General features: G+C 32.8%; 1 protein-coding gene across 1 annotated transcript in view; it reads right to left on the reverse strand.

Annotated features, from left to right (window-relative positions):
• LOC123533364 (uncharacterized) overlaps nucleotides 1-23888 on the reverse strand; it is a 49832-nt gene that overhangs the window by 15700 nt on the left and 10244 nt on the right. The window contains exon 4 of the mRNA XM_053520096.1: nucleotides 1171-1266. Coding sequence (XP_053376071.1) covers nucleotides 1171-1266 — 96 coding nt within the window. The remainder of the gene's footprint in view (nucleotides 1-1170; nucleotides 1267-23888) is intronic.

Here is a 23888-nt window from a genome sequence, read left to right on the forward strand (position 1 = left end):
CGTACGATATCAATATATCATATATACGTCAAATTATTCTGTCACCTTATTTAAAAATAATTTCTAGACATATATTTGAATTGTATTAATTCATTTCTTTAAAATAATTCTCCTTATTTTTCCACCTGTAATTGAATAAATAACCATGTTTTACATCTTACATTCAGTAAGTGAATAGGTTATTTGCTAAATGAAGAATTCAGCAGTGTGTAAAAACGTCATATACACACAAAATGGCTGCCTGCATGATCAGCAATTTTCTTAAAATTTCAAACTGCCCAATCTTTTTCCGTAAAGGTCCGAGTTTGAGAATTTTTTATCATTATGAACGGTTTGAGGATGGCTTTGATATGAAATTAACTTACTGTCAGGCTTTCCTTGTCCTTCATTTTTTTACTAGTTTATAATGATTACAGTCTGGAAACCAAACGGAATAAAATGTGCGCTGCATATTTTTTTACACTGATTTGAGAAATCTGGAATTATCGCAAGTTTTCAAAATGGGATTCTACTGGAAAATTACAATTTACATGACATTTTCACGACAAAAATGAAAAAGTGACTGCGCCGGTTAAGCGTAGCTATGTCATTTAAAACGATCTACTCACTGAACCTGCAAGCAAAGATTTTGCAAATATTGTATGATCAAACAAGACAAACATTGCAATTTACAATAATGCTTTGTATATTTCACATTCTTACACGACTAGCAATGCTTAGATCATCACAATGATATTAATGTGACATCATTTTCACCCGGACTGAACTTGTCCGCAGCACGTATTACCATTTCCGGTCTCGGACTGTATAAACAACAGACATGCTAACCTGCCATTTTGCGCCTTGCATGAGAGAAGAAACAGTTCTATCATATATGAACTAAATTTTACAGTAAAAGACATATATCGAAACAAATTTATAGCAAAACCGTGTTTTAACACTTTTTATTCATGAATAGCGGTTATATGTCGGGCGTAATAATTTCACGAGAACATAACTCGTGTGCAATTTGCTCGAACGACGTATAACCGCCCGTAGTGTATCAATATTGGTAAACACGATTTTGCTTTAAATTATTTCTCATTTGCAGTATGCCAAATATGCGGGTTTTGACAGCAGAAGTGTATGTTATTTTTGAACAGTCGTGGTATCGGACCATACTAATATTACCTTAGAACAAGATTTCTGCTTTCCGCCAGTGAAGGACTCCGCACTTTAGCGTTCACTCTCATTAATTTTAGAACAAGTAACTCTGGGATAGGGTCACTGCAAAGAAAATACAAACCATCATAACTATGATACGATTTGTTAACAAAATTGTTGATTGAAAATCATGATAATTATAGTTTAAACATATACATGTTTTTTGCATTGAGTATATTGAATTCATAGCTTGCATTTCCCTCTTTAGAGTATACATTTTGTGTTACTAATTGATCAAATAAGATACATTGATAAAAATGAAATAAAAATTTAATTGAAGTAAACTGCTTCATTAAGGACGCTCGCTACAGTTTCGTATTTTTTTCTCAATAATAGATTTTGATGAAATGTTTTGTATTAAAAAATCATGTTATGATGTATTGAAAAATGAAATAAAAATACTAGGTCACCAGCTTTGTTTCAATTTAATTTGTCCCTAGATATGGTGCTATTTTAAACATTTTTCAAAATTTCTGTAATCCTAAAATATACTTCAGTAAAGTACAATAATCAGCATAAATTTGATTATCTGAGCATTTTTATAACGAAAAACAATATATCTATTTGAAACATGCTCAGAGAAATCAAAAGAACATGATTTTGTAAAGAAAGGAATACTTGTTCAGCAGACCCAATGGCTATTTTTGCATATTTTTGTCAATTTTAAGTTGGTACTTCTGCTATTTTATCGAGTTTCACATAATAGAATTTAATCAAACTCTGCACGTACCTTTGGTTATGCCTACCTAATCTAAAACAAAAAGAAAATTGATAGGTCACCATATTAGATTTCGCTTAAATCAAATTACAACGAGGTGGGGTGTGGCGGGAATTTATACAACGCAGGTTGGTACGAAATACTCATCCATCATTCAGTGTTTAAGCAAATGACTTAGAAATATATATATATAAAATTATCATACGGTAGATTTCTTAATAAGCGGATTTTAAGGTGTTCTGCAGAATTTTGATGGCATAGAACGATGACAGTTTCCGCCCGTTTTTAACCAAACCTATAATTCACGAATGTACGGTACGGGTACGGTACGGGACTAGAAACAGCTGTGACTCAATGCAGAGTTTGAGCGCTAGTATAAATAACAGACACCAGTATATGTCGGATTGAAGCAATTTGAACTAAAAGTACTTTAAATGTATATATTTTGTAACCATGGTGATACTAACCTTTACCTTTAGTCAGTATATTATACACTGTGAACATTAAATGCATGCAAACGTACAATAATTTGCGAATTTTTGCCGTACGCGACATTAGATAATCACTTCCGGGCATGCGCAGAAGACGGCACCAAGTCTGCAGTGAACTACATCGAAATCAAACTGGCACGGTGTTGGGGTAAATATCGACCCGTCCGGAAAAACTGTAGCGAGTGCCTTTAAAGATAAAAGAGCATGTTAAAGATATACGGGACTTTTTTCATGATATCCGCCATTTTGAATTTTTTTCGAATATTTTTGCAAAAATTAATGCTAAATAGTTAAAATATGGCTAATACTAGTTATGTACCATTTTTGAAAAAAAAAACCTTATTTTGGCTGGCATTTGCCTAAATTGTAAATCTTATGTCAATTTTAGGCAAATGCCAGTCAAAAATAATTTGTAATTTCAAATATCTGTTAAAGAAGATCAGGTTTGGTTTTTATATTTCATATAAAGATAAACTGAAATAAAAGATTTTAAGATAGCATTTTATATCATCTAGAAAAATATAAATAAAAACAAAAAGAACAAACAAATATCAAAATTCACCAGTTTTCAACATTTGTTCTTAGTAAATTCCTTAGATATATGGTGACCTCAACTTTTGATCTCCATTTTGAAGCACTTGAGTGTGTCATTAAACCTGCAAAATATTTTTAAAACCTTAACGTCAGAAATGTTTTTTCCGTTGAAAATAAAGTAGGTGGGGATTTGTTAGTGATGTTTAGGCTTACATAATACTTATGTCACCTTATATTTATATTAACCTGTAAGACCTGAAATCCGTTTAACATTAAGTGTGATATTATGTGCTATATAAAGTACCACCATTTTTAAACAAAATTTCAGAAATGCTGAAACAGGTGCATGAAGAAAATGCCCAGTCAGTTAGAACGAGTAGGATGACCTGTGTTTTTTCTTTTCTTGCTTGTCTTGTAAACTAATGTTCTTAAAGCTCACAGAGTATAAAAAAAAATCTTGACGTAAGAAAAAAATCGTTCCTACAGTTAAAGAGTTTGTTAAGGTCGCTGATCTATCTATCATTTTATCGGGCTCGAGCAGGCTCGACATAATATAAGGAAGCAATTCAGCGGCACTGAGTTAGATCGGTGGTTCTACACATGTATCCGTTTGAAATAATGCCCGGGCGTGCACTTCATATTTTCATCCACCACTGAAAGTTATGCTGCGTTTTCACTTAGCCACGATGTCCAGCATGATTTTAAAAAAGCGCGGAGCTCTACGATTAATTGCATAAATTTTGTATTACTACGCTTTTCTACACTTTTGATACGCTCTCATTACGTTTTGTTTCTACATGTAGGGGTTTCATACGAAACCAACACGATTTTTTTAAGATCTGCCACGATTTTCATCACGTTCTGTCAAGTTCTCTTACGGTTACCACGATATGCTATCACGTTTTGTCACGTTCTATTTAAAACCCTCATGTTGTCAAGTTCTGCTAAGCTCTCCTACGATTTATGGCCGTGAGTTGATCAAGATTATAGCGTTTTGGGCACGACTGGAGTATAAATAGGAGGCATAGTTCATCCTCTTTTTCTCTCCAGGAATTCCAAAGAAGAAAGAGCTATACATCAAAGAAATGTAGAAGATGCTGAATTTGCAATTTTCATGTATGCCTATATAATGGGTCATAAGGTCCGATGCGCTATGTAAAGATCTGTTCAGCTGTATTACACTCTATTACGATTTCCGCGTTCTTTTACGTTCTTTCAAAATTTAACGATGAATTGGGGATAATCGTGCAAAAGTTTTGACTGTCAAAAATTTTGCCAAGATCTTACGATCATCACGTTTCCACCAAGTTCCCTCAACAGCATTACGATCCGATCCACGACCCTCCGCTCTCACCAATTGTCGAGGTAAAATATAAAATATTTTATTTAAATATAAATGCGCTGTACATTACTCAAGTTATTTAAGGTAATTTACATTTTTTGTGTTCTTGAGAATCTAGCAAACACGTGATTCTGAAGACAGGCTTAAATTAACTGGAATCTATTTTTTTTTCGTACATGTATTTAGGTCCTACTTATCAACTATTCAGCTTCCGGTTACGTAGTCGTTGTACATGAAGTTAAAAGCTTTATGTGTTGGTTTAACAGCATTTGAAACTTGATTCGGGATTCATGACTAAGTAAGTTTTCTTATCAAGAAACTTGCTCACGTCTGAAATTCATCTATCTATTTTCTCGGGTGCCTGTTTTCAACAGGAACCAGTACTAGACTCCCGTCCGCCTTAAGAAACTGTCCGTAAGAAAATGCCAACTTTCTCAAATAAAGAAATATGGTCGGTAGCAACGCCCGAACCCATCCCCCTATCAGTGATAGTTTACAACGATCGATTTCCAGTCAGCGACTAACCACTCGACTACGGAGGCGGTCACACGATGGATTGATACTACAAATTGGATTATAGAAATCATACGGGCAAGTAAGTGCAATACAGCCGACGTCGGCATAAAACTTTTTTCCATTTGACTTAAGTATTCGTGACATTGCATACCACATGACTTCTGTATGCAGTAATATTTTGACGGATTTCTATGAAATTATGTATATTTTTTTCATATGGAAAACTTTTCCAATTAAATTCTAATCGATGTCGATCCTTTGGTTTGGTATTTTACAGATTGTGTCTTAAGTACAAAATTGATTCTGTAGAACTAACGTATCTCAAGAGAAGACTCGATTGAGAGAAAATATCGGTAAAAGCATTTTATCTTTTGATTTAGAACTGTGGAAGTAAAAATTGAACCTCTATGTCCACAGCTCTTGTATGATACTACTTACCTGTCACAAATACTAGTATTTAACGATCATACCATTTGACTATGATGAATGCATTTAATTAGAATCACATGTGCTTTTGTCAGTTTAAAGTCATGAACTATATTTTTGTATCATAAGCTTGTCCAACTTCGACAATTCTCGGCGTCGCACTTGGACAAATCGAAATACACAGCATCTTAGACAACCTAAATTAACCCCTTTCAAACCTGGGAGACTGGACGAAGTAATCATTTTAAATAAATAGATAAATAAATAAATAAATAAATAAACAAATAAGCTTTGCCGAGTTTGTCCTCTCATTATTGAAAGCAAAACCTTATAGTTCAATGTGTAACAAAAACAAAGAGTATGTTTGAAAAAAAAAAATCCATGACCGACATCCGTGAATGTTTTTAGAGGCTTGGAAAAATCGAGGGCTATTGTATCTGACCAAAAATGGTTTTACTGCATTTTCTTAAGCCTTTTATTGTCATACATCTACTGCAAAAATATTATAAAAACTTTCCAACAATTTCATGTTCATTTTCAATAATGTGAAAATATTGTATCTGCAACCATCTATTTTTTTTTACCGGGAAACTATTGTATCATCTACCTCCTAGCACAAACAATAGTTTCCCGGTAACATTTCCTGTTACAGTCTCAATTTGGAAAAGACTAGAATGTGTCTGTAGAACACAGGGTGTGCCCCCCCCCCCACCCCCACCCACACACACACTGGTACATTTGTCACAAATAAGGTGAAATAATTCAAATGTTAGCATTTTGTAACATCTTAACTGAATTCTAATAACTTTTAGGACGTAATTAGAATGTCGTCAAATCTAGTCACATAACTTTTGTATGCATTTTTAGAAAATTATTTTTTTATCCCTACTGTAGATCAGAGACTGGCATGCAGAGTCCTGTAGGTACCGCAATTCTTACAATACATGAAAACCAGCAAGCTATGGTTCTATTTATTCAGCATTTGACATCCTCTCTTAACCAGAAGGGTGCCATACCATTTGAACTTACATCAATGGTAACCAAGTATGACTCTTTTGAACAAGACAGTGATTCAGATTTTTCCGGATCTGATCCTGTGTCAGATGGTGAAATAGCTTGCAAACTTTATATCGCAAATGAAATTGCTGAAAACGCGGTTGTCTCGGATGCTTCAGATTGTAGTAGTGCGAACAGCAAAGAAATAGATAAAGCTATGCATTCTTTAAATGACAGTGCTGTTTTTCTCAGTTTGACACTGTTATTTTTTGAAGAATTTTCCACAGATAAAACACCTATTAATGACACTAATGATGAATCAGAACATAGTCATTTTGATGCAGACACTGAGAGTTATGATATCAGTAATTACAGCTCTGATCAGGAGAACTTTAATGAAGACATCAATTCATTAGATGATGAAGAGCACGCTCCGTCAAGTACTAATGATAGTTACATTGAAAATGACAGTGACTCTTGTTTACCTTTAAGTGTAATAAGAACGAAACAGAAAAAACATGCTGTGCTGAAAAGGAAGCGCAGAGTATTAAAAGAAAAAGATGATATCCTAAATAAAACAAATCAAGAAATTGAAAACAGAATATCTGGTCAAAAAGCGACTGTTGATTTCAAACAAAATTTAATGCGTGGATCACGAAAGCGAAAACGTCAAGAAAGAAAAAAACTGGAAATGCAATTTAAGAAAAAATGCAAGAAACCATGGGAAATGTTATACAAATAAGTATGGGACTTACAGAAAAGCAAGGGTTTTGAAACCAGCATCTGGAAATGGCTGCAGATATTGTAACATAATGACTTTTTATGGGTGCAATATTACACACGTTTACTTTAAAGGCAAAGAAAATCTCCTATATAAGTGACCCCCCACCCCCATTCCAAATACCAGACTTTTTAATCCCCAATATACAAGATCCTGTCTGGTCCAATCTGATAAGGGTCCATAAAACCCCTGTAGACTTGACATGTAGCCTAATTATTGTCAGAGAATCATAAATTTTATTGCCTACAGATAAATTGGTTATTTCCTGTGTTTTGCATTTTATTGATTGAAATGCTGTTTTTTTTTTTTTTTTTTTTTTTTTTAAATGTACACAAAATTATTTTAATTGATGTTGAGTAATGACCCAGCCAATTAAATAATAACTCTTATAGCACAAAGCAATTCTCACTCCTTAACCATTAAAGAATTACTTAAAACTTAATAAAAGAAATTAAAAGTTTGTTTATTCAATGATTATGATCTTTTTATCAAAAGTAACAAAATAAAACCAGAAAAAATGATAATTGCTGGATTTTATTAGAAATTAAAGAAGTGTTCAGTTGCATTTTTAGTAGATAAAATGAAATATGGACAGAATTTATTTATTTATTTTGTTGGGTTTAACGTCGCACCGACACAATTTTAGGTCATATGGCGACTTTCCAGCTTTAATGGTGGAGGAAGACCCCAGGTGCCCCTCCGTGCACTATTTCATCACGAGCGGGCACCTGGGTAGAACCACCGACCTTCCGTAAGCCAGCTGGATGGCTTCCTCACGTGAAGAATTCTACGCCCCAAATGAGGTTTCGAACCCACATCGATGAGGAGCAAATGGTTTGAAGTCAACGACTCTAACCACTCGGCCACGGAGGCCCCGAAATATGGACGGAAGGATTTTATATATTAAAAATTCATAATTCCCCTTGTGTTGCCTAAATAACGGTTCTTTTATGTATAATAAAATCCAGCAATAAAGAGATATCATTGTTCAAAATACACATAATTTATTATTTATGTGCCTGAATGCATTTTTTATATTTTTGATTAAAAAAAAACAAAAAAAAAAAAAAACAGCAATGATGAAATTTAATTGTTAAAAAACTTGATTATTGAAAATATGAAAAAAAAAACCACTGTTGTATCTTATCACTTTGTTTATTTAGCCCTAATTCAATCAAGCTTTCTAAACTAGTTTTAAAGGTGAGAACTGATTTGCTATGAAGGTGAGAAATATCACCTGTAATTTATGTACTCCACAGTAGCTATACAGTAGCTTATTATGATAAACAGAAACAAGTCTATCAATGGTCCAGTCTTGTGTATTGGCCCTTACCGCCAATACGCAGACCTTATCATTCCCATAGGCCACATACCTGGCATACCAGAATCAGTGTCTTTAAGAAGTTGATTATTTTCTTTTTGCTAATTAATTAAGTAAAGTACGTGATTAAACATGTATTTCTTTCAGGGTTTTGCATGTATTTTATAATTATTGTTTTTCATACATGTTGTAGTATATAACTTGTATTTGACATTTTAAAAGTCTGATTTGCTTCGGAGCCAAGTGCACTTGATCGCTGTCCAAGACTATTACAGAGTTGTTTTGGTTACTTCAGTTCACCCACCTGATGTACTAAGATGTACTTAAACATTTATCCGAAATTATTGACACATGTAATAAACTTTTGGTCAATTTGGCTCATAAAATATTGGACATAATTCACATATATTTTGACAACACATTTTAAACATGATATTTCCAAAATATCACGGGTGAATTGCATCAGAAAATGTTTAAACTTTTTTCATTGGTTTTTAAATCATGTTAGATAGATTTTGATTAGTTCAAGTTATTCCCACCTTTTTCTGTCAAAATATCTGTCAACGTAGTTAGGGTATTATAAAATAGTGCACTGGACATTGAAGAGTGAGATGTCTTTGGTTTTGCACTTATAATTATCTTTCTGGTTCTTGTTTTATAATTTCACTGTATGTTTTATAATTATGACAATGGATAAATATTAAATTAATAAAATACCACTATACAATCGATTAAAATTGAAATGAAAATGTTTTAACTTTTTATTTTGTTTGTCACACCTGAGTCAGTGGAGTTGCTACGTTACATGGTATCATTTTTGGTGCCGTTCGCAGGATTGAACTTCTGTCGTGGACACAAGCGGTCTCAAAAGAAAAACTTCTCGGAAGGTAGGCACTTGTTACATTATTTTCTATTTGTACAGTTTGGCCAGTAAAACAATAATCAATGGAAGGTGCAAACTTTAATAGTGGTGATGACGATAATCAGGTCTCGCCACAAAACATAGAATCATCTTTTCAAAGTTTAGCTGATGAACTTAAGAATGTAGCATGTGCATTGTCTGCACAAGGTGTGACTCAGGTAGTGAAAACTTTTGATGGGGAAGGAAGGAAATTTAGGGAGTGGATAGCAAGCATAGAAAACTATGCTAAACTTGTCAATTTAGGTGACAATAAAACATACTTGATAGCATATCAAACTAGTACAGGGGCTGTTTCTGGTTACATTCAAAGATACACAGAACATTTCCCACATGAAAATTGGCAATCTTTAAAACGTGAATTAGCATTGAGATTTTCTGATGTGACAGATCCACAATATGCTCTTTCTTTATTAAGAAATATTAGACAAAAGCCTGGCGAAAATATACAGATTTATGCTGAAAGAATTATATCTTTTGCTGAAGATGCTTTCAATGGACAAGGTGGGCCAGTATTGAAAGAAAATTGATAGATATATTTGTAGATGGTCTCTTAAATGAACAATACAAACTTAAAATTTTGAGAGATAGGCCAGATACTTTACAGGATGCAATTATATTGTGCACTTATGAACAAAATTTGAAACAAAGGGTTGCAATGTCAAATAGGTCGAGACAAATGGAACCAATGGAAGTAGATCATTGTATACCAATTAAATGTTTTAAATGCAAAAGAAATGGACATTCAGCAAAAAATTGCAAAAATGTAAACATGGTAGGGACGTTATGAGAAACAAAATGCTGGGTCTGTTGTCAATTTGGACATGTTTTAAGAAACTGTAAGAAAGATCAAACAAACAAAATACCAATGGGACATGGACGCTCAAGACGGTTTCCAAATAGGCCTGGACAAAATCAGGAAAACTAACTAATCCCTTAGATATTGAAGTCGGTTTAAGGGAAAACATTCAAAACATATCAGAAAAATTGCCTACTTATAAAATCAATTTAACAGGAAAATCCTAACTCTTGTTTGATAAAAATTGGAAAACATAAATATAGATCACTTGTTGATACAGGGGCTGAGTTGTGCTTGATGCATCGTCGAGTTTATGACTTATTAAAGGTTAGACCTAAGTTGCAAAACAAAAGGATTCTGCAAATGGTGAAACTTTAAAAATGGATGGGTGCATCAATCTTACCTTTAGTATTGGCGGAACGGAGATGCAACATGTGTTCTATGTTATCCGAGATTTAAACAGAAACTTAATCTTAGGAAATGATTGGCTTACTCAAAAAGTTAGAATTTACTTTGATCTTGGTTGTCTCCGAGTTGGTAAAACTTACGTAAGTTTAGAACAAGATATTCTATTTTAACATTAATAAGAAATAAAAGTACAGTAGTTATTAAACGACAGCCAGGAAAGATTTGTTATGGTAAGATGAAAAACAGTCTTGATATACCGGTAAGTGAAAACTATCAAATATTTCCAAGTAATAGACGATTTGTTAACAAAGAGCCAGGAATACAAGTTATTAATTCAGCTGGAATGTTAAGAAAGGACAGAATAATTCCAGTTTTACTTGTTAATAACACAAACAAAACAGTAAACATATTCAGACATAGTATTTTGGGAAAAGTTGAAAATATAAATGATATTACTTTGAAAAATGTAAACTCTGTCCACAGTAAACAAAATTTGGAAAACAAAATTGATTTGAATGATTTAAATGTTCCTTCGGAACACAGAGATAAAATTGAAAATATTGTTTTAGAAAATTCAGATCTCTTTGCAAATAAAGACTCTGATTTAGGACATACTGACACGGTGAAGATGAAAATAGATACAGGCAAGAATCCACCTATCAAGCTAAGACCATACAGAACTCCATTTAACAATAGACAAGTGATAGATAAAGCAGTTGATGAAATGTTAGATTCGAATATCATAGAGAGATCTCAATTTCCTTGGTAATTTCCTGTAGTGATTGTTGATAAGAAGGATGGTTCAAAACGCTTTTATGTAGACTTTAGGAAATTAAACAATATTTCAAAGAAAAATTCCTACCCTTTACCATTGATAGATGACATTTTAGCATTGTTAGGAAAAGCAAAATACTTTACATCTTTAGATTTAAAAAGTGGTTATTGGCAGGTGTTAATGAATGAAGAGGATAAAGAGAAAACAGCCTTTGCTTGTCATAGAGGTTTGTTTCATTTTCGTGTTATGCCTTTCTGTCTATCAAATGCTCCTGCGGTGTTTTAAGAGCTTATGTCGGTTGTTCTCCATGGTTATAGTGTTTTTGCTACAGCTTACTTAGATGACATTCTGATTTTTAGTCCTACTTTGAAAGATGACCTTAGACATTTAAAATTGATCTTTGACAGGTTAAGACAACATGGGTTAAAACTCAAGCTTAAGAAATGTAATTTCTTACAAGTGGAAACAAACTATCTTGGTTTTATTATCAATGAAGAGGGTATTAAACCAAACCCAAAGAAAATTGAAGCTATTAGAACTCTTCCAGTACCTACATGTGTACGCGAGGTCAGGTCATTTATAGGAATGTGTTCCTACTATAGACGCTTTGTTCCTAATTTTTCAGAAATTGCTGACCCAGTTATCAGCCTTACCAAGAAACATGCTCATTTCAAATGGCCAGATATTCACCAGAAAGCTTTTGACTATTTGAAAGATAGTTTAACCGTTGTTCCATTGTTATCCTATCCTGGTCCAAGTAAACCATATACGTTGTACACTGATGCTAGTGATACATGTATCAGAGCATGCTTGACACAATCGTGTGAATCAGATGATGACTCATTTCCAAACATTCCAAATTAAAAGCCAATTTACTACCCCTCTCATAAATTGAATAGAACACAATGTAAATTGTCAACTGTTGAGAAGGAGGCATATGCAATTCATTTTTGGTTACAATAATTAGATTACTACCTTCACAATGCTGAATTTGTAATGAAAACAGATCATAAGCCTCTCAAATATTTGTTAGATTCAACTTTGCAAAATATAAAGATTCAGTTATGGGCATTAAGTATGGCAGGTTATAATTGCACAATAGAGTACACAGCTGGTACGACAAACACTTGTGCTGACCTTTTGTCAAGAAAACCAGATTTAGTGGGAAATACAAGAGAAGTTTCTGAGGGAAACAGTGAAGAGATTGTTCTAGATGTGAATGATAACACTTATCAAGTCAACGTCCTAGATTCAAATACATTCAATCCAAAAGAATTTGCTACTTGTAACTTACCTTTTGAAGACAATTTAAAGGTCCCAAATGATACTCTGACAGGTTTTAACATGGTATTAGAACAGGGTAAAGATAATGAGATTTTAGAGTTAAAAACAGTTTTGACACACGGTGAACCAACTAAAGATATTCAAAGGAAGTATATTGTAATTGAAGAAGTTCTCTATTTTATAACTGATCCAGATGATGAACCTATATTAAGGTTGTATGTTCCTCAACATCTTAGAGCACTTGTTGTGAAACAGTATCATGACGACAATGGTCATATGGGTGTTCAGAAGACTTACGATTCTATCAGACAAAAGTATTTTTGGCCAAATTTGTTCAAAGAATTGTATAATTACGTTTCAAGTTGTACAGTCTGTCAGACAAAATCCTTACAAAAAGTAAGACAAGCATTACAAGAAACTGGTATACCACCATTTCCTATGGCAAAATTAAGTCTAGATTTATCTGGGCCATACCCAAAAACATTATCAGGTAACAAGTACATTATAGGATTTGTTGATTGGTACAGTGGTTGGCCAGAAGCTTTTGCTGTTCCTGATAAGACAGCTGACAGCATTGCACATTTACTGATATTTCCTAGATTTGGTTGTCCACTTGAGATTGTCACAGATAATGGAACAGAAAATGTTAATAAGGTTATGAAAGAAACTATGCAATACCTAAATATCCATCATGTTCTTACGAGTGTATATCACCCACAGAGTAATGCAAAAGTTGACCTTAATGGGGTCCGAAAGTGAGGAATCCATGAGATATTCTAATTATCAATTTGAAGTCTCTGACGATGCAATGTCCGTGAATGAGATAAAAACACTTAAGGACATGGGCAAAGTCAAGACGAAAACAAGATCAAAGAAGGGTTCAAAATCGAATGAAAAAATAAAGAATTTGCTAAAAGCAATTCACAATAAGGTTTGAAGAAATGACTTCAGACGTTTATTTTGTATATATTGAAATTATATTCTGAAAATGTTTAATTTGTATGTATTTTCAGATTGTAACGTGAAAATTGTTACAAGATGTGTTACAAACATTTTATCCTTCTTACATTATTTAGACATGTTTTTGGAATGGTCGTACATGAAAATGTTATTTTTCAAAAGACAAACGAAATCTTTTTGAATAATGGGCGATGGGTAGTGACGTTTGTACATGATTTAAAACCATATGAAATGCTGATCCATAAAATTAACAAAGACCTTTAAAAGACACATGACATTGTACAGACCATTACTGACTTTTACAGACGAACAAATCAAACAGAATAAGTAAATACGTTTGAAAGTTTACATCAGGAAATTAACTTACTAAATAGTACTTATCAGGGAATAAAGGATATTTTGTAGATTATCAGTCTCTTAAAACTGGTAAAATTAGAACAAAACGATCTCTATTACCAATCATAGGTCAAATATTCAGTTTATTGTTTGGCACTTTATCTGAGGCAGATTTAGAAAATATAAACAAAAATATTGGTTATACGGCAAAGAATCAAGAAAATATCATACATGATCTTGAGAAAAGCTTTACACTTTTGAACTTATCAAGAGTACAAATTGCAGAAAATCGAAGAGCTGTTATATAATATATAATATTGCCTGTAATGGATTTAGTTATATATGTTCAAAAACTGGATGAGAAAATATTTCATTTGCAAAAATTATTACACAAAAAGTTTGTAGGACTTCAACAGTTTGTAAATACATATTTACAGTTTAAACTCATATTAAATGAAATCAGACAGACAAGTCAAAGTGCTATTTTATATCTGGAAAACCTAAAAATGGAATTAAACATGCTTTCATTAAATCATTTGTCTTTGAGTACAATTTCTCCGAAAAACTTACAATCTTTATTGTTAACAATTAAAGAAAAAATACCAATGACACTGAAATTACCAGCTAACCCTAAATCGAACATTTGGTATTTTTTATAAAATTCTTAAATGCACAACTATTTTAAATAATGATAGAATTTTAGTAATTTTACCTATTCCTTTATTAAGTGTTAAAGAGAGATTTGACATTTACAAGATTCACAATTTACCTTTACCTTTGTATAATGAGTCCATGTCAATGAAACATTCAGTTGACTATATTGCCAAATATGACATAAAGGAAAATGCATTAATGATAAATCGTGATCAAACAGTCTATACTTTTCTTACAGAATCAGAATTTCGTGCTTGTAATAGTAAGGATATGAACTTTTGTAGTCCACGTACTACATTTTACCAAATCAATTTAAGTAAATCATGTGTTGTCGCATTATTTTTGAAACACTTGAAGAATATAAAACTTTATTTTAGCAGTGTTGTGTATCTTGATCAGAAATTGCCAATTGCGGAATACATATATCATGGATTTTGGGCGATTGCCACGAAACAGTTGATGAAACTTGCTTTTTGTACTTTTAGCATGTGTAAATGTTGAGTTCTGCTCAACCCGGGGCTAGAGGGCGTGGACGGTAGCATGCATTTCCACTACCGTCCATGAACAGGCTCAATCAAACCGAGCCTGCAACATTTTCGTTTTTGTCGTGTTGAGCGACCTGTGAAGTTTCCACTTTTCTCTATTTTATTATCACAGCAGCGTTGTTTGTGCCGTGTGGCGGCCGTAAAAAGTCTCCCCGTACATTCATATACGTATATTTTGATCTTGTCAGATCGTTCAGCACGATTTTTATGTCGTGTTATTGGTACTGTTTAGTTTCTCAACATGACCATTTCGGCCTGGGTGGTTCCAATACTCCCGCTTTCATAGCCTTGGGTATTGTTTAATCACCCCTTGGATATGGTGCCTGCTTTTTGATTTAGTCTTTTGACAGTTCCTACGATACGCAGGCTCCATAACCTCAGATCCCCTTCCTAAATTCCAGTTTGTTTAGTTCTGCCCATTGTTTTCTCGTTTGGGGCAAACCCTTTACTTTATCTGGGGACCAAACGCCGCTCTTCATGGAATTACACGCCTCAATACGTGTATCATTGAAGGTTCCATGTTCCCCGCCGTTTGAATACATCTGCGGATGTCTCTAAATTGCTTTTTGTACTTTTAGCATGTGTAAATGTTGAGTTCTGCTCAACCCGGGGCTAGAGGGCGTAGACGGTAGCATGCATTTCCACTACCGTCCATGAACAGGCTCAATCAAACCGAGCCTGCAACATTTTCGTTTTTGTCGTGTTGAGCGACCTGTGAAGTTTCCACTTTTCTCTATTGTAGTAATTTGTAAACATTCAAAACAACGTGACATTGTTGTTAAACCGCCTATGAGCATCATAAAGGTCAATAAAACATGTAGAGTATCAAATAGATACTTTGGCATTTATCCGCTCTACATGCAAAAAAATGACGTTTCAGTTTACAGATTCACTGACACCACTCGTTGAGCTTGATAATATCACTAAATTTACTCTTTGGGATAAGTTTAGCTCAATGATTTCAAATAAAACTAATGTACCACTACCTGAGGAACTTTCTAATTTAAAAAAAGTACCCATGCCAATTTTTGTAAGAGCCGCAAATAAATATAGAAAAATTGACATTAATGAACACAGAATGCCATTATGGGCATATCTTGTCATATTTGCATCTCTATTATTGCTTGCAATTTCAATTGTCGTGTATAGAAATAAATCATTGATTTTGGAAAGACTGGCTAAACTGTGTAATGGGAAAAATGTTGTAACGAGGTCTACTGGGACCGAGGGGTCAATGTCGTCCGCAGATGACGAGGTTGTTGAAGACAAACCTAGAAGGGATTTTCCTTCTACATCTGATCCTGGATTGAAGATGAAACTGTCATCGTTACTTAAAAAATGATCGGTCTTAAGAACTCTTTTGATATAATAGTGAGCTCGGAATTGACTTAATGTACAAGAGTGATGATCATCGTTGTATATAGTTATATTTTATTGTGCATAAGACATTATAAGTTTTATTTTTATTTAACCTTGATATAAGGCCAATCTATCACCCTCAAGGTGATAGAGAAGGTGAAGATTCTTACAGACACTTAATTAGTAAGATAAAGTCCAATCTATTACCCACAAGGTAATAGATAGGTGAAGAGTTTTATTATATGTGTATATATATGTGCACACTTAACAGTAGAACATTAACATTTTGATTGTATTTATAATTGAACTATTGTTTCTTACAGTTCCTATTCAAAATGGATCACAGTTATAATATTAACGACAAAGAACCAGATTCAGATCCAGCTCATCCGTAATTACAATAGAACCATTGCAAGAAGGAATTAGTGAAACAGAAATAATAAAAATGACAGACAACATCAATAAATAAAATGATATTGGATTATTCGAAACGCCATTAAATGATTTCTACTTGATAGAAATACCAATTCATCCAAACAATATTTGTGTGATACAACAATGTAATTTTTCAAACAACGTGGATTCAGCAGCAGAAGATAACAACGTTAAATTTTTCGCCATACCATATGCCGACGTATATAAACTATTAACTTGTCCGGAAGTAAATACGTTACTAGAATCAACAAACGAATACAACTTCATTAACAACTACAACGATGACGACAAACATTAACAAACCTACGGAACAAACAGTGGATGATGTACAAATACTGCAAAAATATTATAGTGAAATTAATTAGCTTAAAATATTGTTTTTAAAAAAAGTTATGTAAGTTAATTTTTTAACCTTGATAAAAAGTCCATTATGTTATTTTATTTATAAATGTGGTTTGAAATTACTCAAAATGAGTGAATTTTAGAAATATAGTGTTGGGCGTATGTAACATAATGACTTTTTAAGGGTGCAATATTACACATGTTTACTTTAAGAAGTTGATTATTTTCTTTTTGCTAATTAATTAAGTAAAGTACGTGACGAGATTAAAGATGTATTTCTTTCAGGATAATTATTGTTTTTCATACATGTTGCAGTATGTAACTTGTATTTGACATTTTAAAAGTCTGATTTGCTTCGGAGCCAAGTGCACTTGATCGCTGTCCAGGACAGATGTTGAGTTGATATTTCACTACTACAGAGTTGTTTTGGTTACTTCAGTTCACCCACATGATGTACTAAGATGTACTTTAACATTTATCCGAAATGACTGACACATGTAATAAAATTTTGGTCAATTTGGCTCATAAACTATAAAATATTGGACATAATTCACAAATATTTTGACAACACATTTTAAACTTGATATTTCCAAAATATCACGAGTGAATTGCATCAGAAAATGTTAAAACCCTTTTCATTGGTTTTTAAATCATGTTAGATAGATTTTGATTAGTCCAAGTTATTCCCACCTTTTTCTGTCAAAATATCTGTCAACGTAGTTAGGGTATTATAAAATAGTGCACTGGATTTTGAAGAGTGAGATGTCTTTGGTTTTGCACTTATAATATTTCTGGTTCTTGTTTTATAATTTCACAGTATGTTTTATAATAATGACAATGGATAAATATTTAAATTAATAAAATACCACTATACGATCGATTAAAGTTGAAATGAAAATGTATTAACTTTTTATTTTGTTTGTCACACCTGAGTCAGTGGAGCCGCTACGTTACAATATAAATGTTCAAACAAATTAAGTGAAAATGAAAGAGAGAAAAATTTTCACACTTTCTGAAGATACGGGGATATTGAAAAACAAAGGCAATTTGTGCTTAAACATGTTTCCAAGAAAATAAAAAAGGCAAAAGAAAGTGTTATCAGGCGACAAAACCCTTATGCTTGGGTATTACCACATGCAAGTAGTAACCATGTGTCAGAAAGAGTCTGCAAGTCATTCTTTCTCAATACTTTGGGTATAAGTGACCAATTTATTTACACTGCATTTTCCAAAAATACACTTGGTATACGAAACAAAGATAACAGAGGGATATCTAAAGGCTCCAGACACAATATGACCAGTAGTGTTCATGATGCTAACTCGGTACGAAAGCATATAGAAAGTTTTTATTCTGTTGGCTCCCATTACTGTCGTAAAGATACTGGAAAAATATCTATTTGAATGCAGATTTAAACCTTAAATCAATGTACAGGTTGTATCAGAAAGATTGTGTTGAAAAGAAAATCAAGTGTGTTTCTAAAAAAGTGTACAGAAGAATTTTTAATTATGAATATAATATAAGTTTTCATGCCCGGATAAAAGATCAATGCGATATATTCTCATCATACAAAAATTCCTCAGTAGACGATAGAATATTGTTAAAACATGAATATGAAAATTACATACAAAAAAAACCCCAGGCATTTGAAAATAAACTTTCAGACAGGTTAAAATGCAAGAATGACCCTGAATTGTTAGTTGCATGCTTTGACTTTGGGTAAGTACTGCTTACACCAAAATCGTTTGAGTCGTGCATATATTATAAAAGACAGCTTAATGACTTTAATTTTACAATCTATGATTTAGGCATCAGTGATGGTCATGCTTATCTGCGGAAAGAGACAATAGCCGGCAAGGGATGATGTGAAATTGCCTCGTGTGTGTTCCACTTTATCAAAACTAAAGTCAATGAAGGAAAATCAAAATTCATTTTTTACTCAGATTCAAGTGCAGATACAATAGTTTTCCTGGTAATTAGAAAGAAAATATTGTATCTAACACCTTTTTCATTTTATATCCGCAATTTATGTTATTTTTAAGTAAAACAATAGTTATATGCTTTAATCAATATGAATTTTATAAATAATTCTTCATGAACATTGGAGATACAATAGTTTCCCGCTAATTTTTTAAAATTAAAAACATCATTTTGAGCGTGAAACTTTTGTATGACATGTTTTGCTCAGTCTTATAAATAAATTATTTAAATGCATTTTAAAAGCCAATACAATATTTCTTATTTAAATTTATAATGATTTACTGAGAATGGTAATACTAAGCTGTGTTTTAAAGAAAATATTCATTTTTTTCTTTCTCCTGAAAAAATTACAAAAATGCAGATACAATAGTTTCCCGGTAAGGCCTCGAAATCAATTCATTATAAATACATGAAACCTGCGAACAGTTACAGACAAAATTTGTGGTAGCAGTTTTGTTGTATTTCGTCCAGAGTTTTCTATCAATACACATTATATACATCAATGTCGATCTTCAGACAGTTTAAATTTATAATCTTAACAGTTTTAAGTGTATATGTTGCGTATGTGTAAACACACATGTATATATGTATAATCATGATTATGCACACTTATCTTAAAATAAACTCTCGTTATATTTTACCCTCACGTCTTTTTTCACTGTATGGTAACTACAACGGTAGCCGGGTGTTTGGATTTGTCCAATATGGCCGCTCGAAGGGAAAAACAATGGAACATCATGTAAATTCTTAAAGATATTTAGTAAGTCTTGCTACGTTTGGTTACCTAATTCTGTTTAGTAACCCTGGTAATGTCCAAATAAGTAATCGCCGGACTGACATGGCAATCGGAATCGTATTTAGCATAAAATATCTTATATACTCATGGCAGTTGTTCAATTTCACATCCGATGTTTACAAATTTCATTGTTATTATCTATAAAATCAAACTATTTGGTCTAAATAGATGTAAATATATTTTATGTTAATCTCAAATGTAAGTATGCATAAACTGTGATATGTGCAAAGCAACTCAGATTCAAAAAGACACAAAACGTATACTGTATACAAAAAAATGAATGTAACGGTTTGGATAACAAGGGAACGCCGGTTTGGATTACTTAATCTCTTTGGATCTTTGCGGTTTGAACTGACAGATTTAACTACTAATTTTTCAATAAATTTTAGTTCAAAGTTACGTTTTCATATTTTACAATGGTACATGTTCAAATATGTCTTCCGGCGAACCAAGCATGGCCTTTAAGCATTTAATTTAGATTATTTCAAATGTATATACTTAAATAATATAAATAATTATGTATAATTTAAAGAAATACACCCATATGTTGATTGATAATAATACTAATTTTACTTCTGTATTTAATCAAACTTGTGTTACTGTTACAATTTTGAAACCAGTCTTATTTCAAGAATTTACAAAATGAGTAAACGCACGATGACCAGAAAAAATATATTAAAACTTAGCAAATGATCAATATATGCTGAAGATTGCTTCAATTCGCTACACCATCAGAGGTTCGTCAAGATCCAGATACATTGTCACCCATTAGATGTTCGTCAAAATCCCGATACGAAAGTAGACCCCTAGTATCCGGGGAACCATGATAGACCTCTGATATGTGAGAATGGTCACCTGTACAACCTATAGTGCACCCCGCATTTTATACCTATTTTCGTCAATATTTATTATCAACATGTGAAGTTGCGTACCAACACCTTGTCACCCCGCTACCCTGGCTTTACACTCCCACTTCCCATCCCACATTTTTCTGTTTTTCTGTTGTTGTTGTTGCTTTTTTTTTTTTTTTTTTTTTTTTTTTTTTTTTTGTTAATCTTCAATCTTCCATGAATATTTATCAACATGCATAATTGTACTCTCCCCAACCTCGCTCCTCCAACCAGTCAACCCCACCAGCAATATTTATCACCAACGTGTGAAGCTTTGTACTCTTACCCGGTCACCTTATTCACCACTACCATCCCACAACCATTTTTTTTTTCAAACCTTCCATTAATATTTATGAACATGTGAAGTTGTAAACTTCCGTCGCCGCCAACGTTCTAGATTTCATACTTGATTGTGCTTTTTTCAAGTTTGAATGTAATGAAATTATTTGCTTCTTAGTAACATCCTAGTAAACGTTTTACCGGCTGTATCTCTTTGCTTTTCATCAACACAAACCCATTCGGCTGGGGATACCAATTTATCGGATTGGCTTGTATATTTTCAGTTAAAACTGAAGAGGCTGGCGGAAATAGCACAGACAGATGTGCACCAGAAACAAGATGTTAAGATGCAAACGCTTTAATTAATGAACAGAAGTCAAAAATAAGGAGAGCAATACAAAGTAGCAGTACACTGTATTTGAATCCCTTAGGGATACCAGCAATATGAGCAACCATGAGATTCAAAAGCTTTCATTATTACCGTGGATGACATAAATATGTATCAGTGTCGTTTTGTTATGGAAACACGGAAAACAGATGCTGCTTCGTATCCTCCAAATAGTTTATACCATGAACTTCTTAAGAACCTAAAAGATATTATTATAAACAATGCAAACCCTCTCGATCATTATGATCATAGATTTTTGTTTTTTATAATAAAGTCATGAATTCTAAAACGAAAAAAGTGAAGAAATGAGGGTTAAGCTTTACCCCAAAGAAAATCATTACCTATCAATGAAACGGATGAGAGACAAATATAGGAGAAGGGTGTGTTTGGGGATTTTGACACAATTTTCCTTCAAAGGACCGTGTTTTTTATAATTGTAAAGTCTCTAGACTTAGATTTGTGGATGAGTACCGAGAGCTTTCATCTGACTAATTCCCCATCTGAGAAATTGAGAATGGACTTTATGTGGTCTTTCATGGAAACACGTCTGAAACGTCTGTAAGAAAACAACAGTTGGAACAAAAACAAATATCTCATTTTATGTTAAGGGAAGCGGACTCGTTCGTTAAAGTGTATGAAATGTTGGATTCTGTACCAGTACAAACCTGTTCTCAGCAAGTAACTGCCAACTTCCCCACATGAATCAGAGGTGGAAATGTATATTTCATGCTGGAAAACTAAAAGGAAAAATAAACCATTCTGCAAACGTGAAATGCCACGCATAGATTAAAACAAGTTTCGTATCAGTAAAAATATTGTTAGTATAAAAAAGTTGAGAAGTTTCATTAAGGAAATTTGTTAGGCTGCTGGTCTCGATGGTAGATATAGCTACCCTTAGAAAAAGACATGTGCGACATTTTTGTATCAAACAGGTATTCAAGAACAATAAATTTTGCACAGAACTAGGCATTGGAGCCTTGATGGAAATGAGAAATATCAAAATAAAAGCTTCAAATGAAATGTTGAAAGACGTTCTCAACCCTAAAGTACCATTTAAAGTTGGTAGTACTGGACGAGAAAGACGCGAAACCGAAACTGAATCTAACTGAAGCTAAACCAAAATAGGATTTATATAAAGGAAATTAAACCAGAAGTAGATGTCACAGTTTTACCTGTAGATGTTATGACTGCACAAGATCTATAATAAGAAACATCGAAAGGAAATATGCCGAAAACATGTGATAATATTTGCTCAAAGCATTTTTTTGAGACGGGATATACTGTATTTACGACTGACAATCAATGTTCTGTTTGTATTTTATCATTATCATTATTATTATTTGATGTAGTAGTCATTTCTATTTTTTCTAGGATAGTATATTTCTGGTTTTGAATAGTTACTTCTGAAATGTTTCCTATAGATCTAAATAAAGGTTCCTGAAATGATATTTGGATTATGCATACATACATCTATTTGGAATATATAATTATGTAAGGGAATTTTGTAATATATTTTAGTTTAAACATATCTTTATTGCAGAAAAGCATGAAATATTTACAATACAACATTTCAGGAAGTGAGCAGAAAGCTATATTAGCTTACAGTTGCCCTCTCCTTATTACATAAAATTACTTTTTTTTCATGGTACAATTATTTACCAGTTAATGCAGTATAATATGAAATACATGAAAAGATGACACATTTCAATATGCCAAAAAGCGCTTTTGTAAATTACAGTTAAAGTTTAAAAATGAAAACATAATTCAGACTTATAGCAATGAATTTAATAGTATTTCAGAATCACTGGCAAATCCCATTGAACGAGAATTTGATACTGATTTAAATGGTTAGTGTAAAATGTAATAATAAAACAACAGTTTACAGTCACAAGAAAAGAAGAAGCTTAGGACAGTTGGACGGTCATTATTTAGCAGTCGCTTGAATGATGCAACCGTTGGAGCATTTTGTGTCTAATGTGAGAATGCATTGAAATCTGTGATAACATAAGGCAAAAATGATATTATAGTATACTAGTAATATCATGAACATGTACAATAGTAAAATAATTTAAGTTATATTGAGTCGTATGTGTGATTGTTAAATACATAGTATTTCAACTTTTTTTACCAACGTAAATGTACGTTAATTAAAGTGTATATATCGATAGTCTACTGTCAATATTGCATGCAGATGATCGATAAGTAATAAATTTCTACTTTATATAAAAGTAAACATATCTGTCCGTAAGACAGCAAATGCCCGACAATTCGAATTATTGTCACAGAAGCAAGAAAATATTACCCTAAACGTTAAAATATTTATAGTTTCAATCCAGTATCTGCATTAGTTTTTGAGAAGTTTTAAGTTAAAAGGGAACATAAATGGACCTAAATGGATGTGAGGGTTATGGAAC

This window comes from Mercenaria mercenaria, chromosome 12, assembly GCF_021730395.1.
Source record: "Mercenaria mercenaria strain notata chromosome 12, MADL_Memer_1, whole genome shotgun sequence".
NCBI classification, from domain to species: Eukaryota; Metazoa; Mollusca; class Bivalvia; order Venerida; family Veneridae; genus Mercenaria; species Mercenaria mercenaria.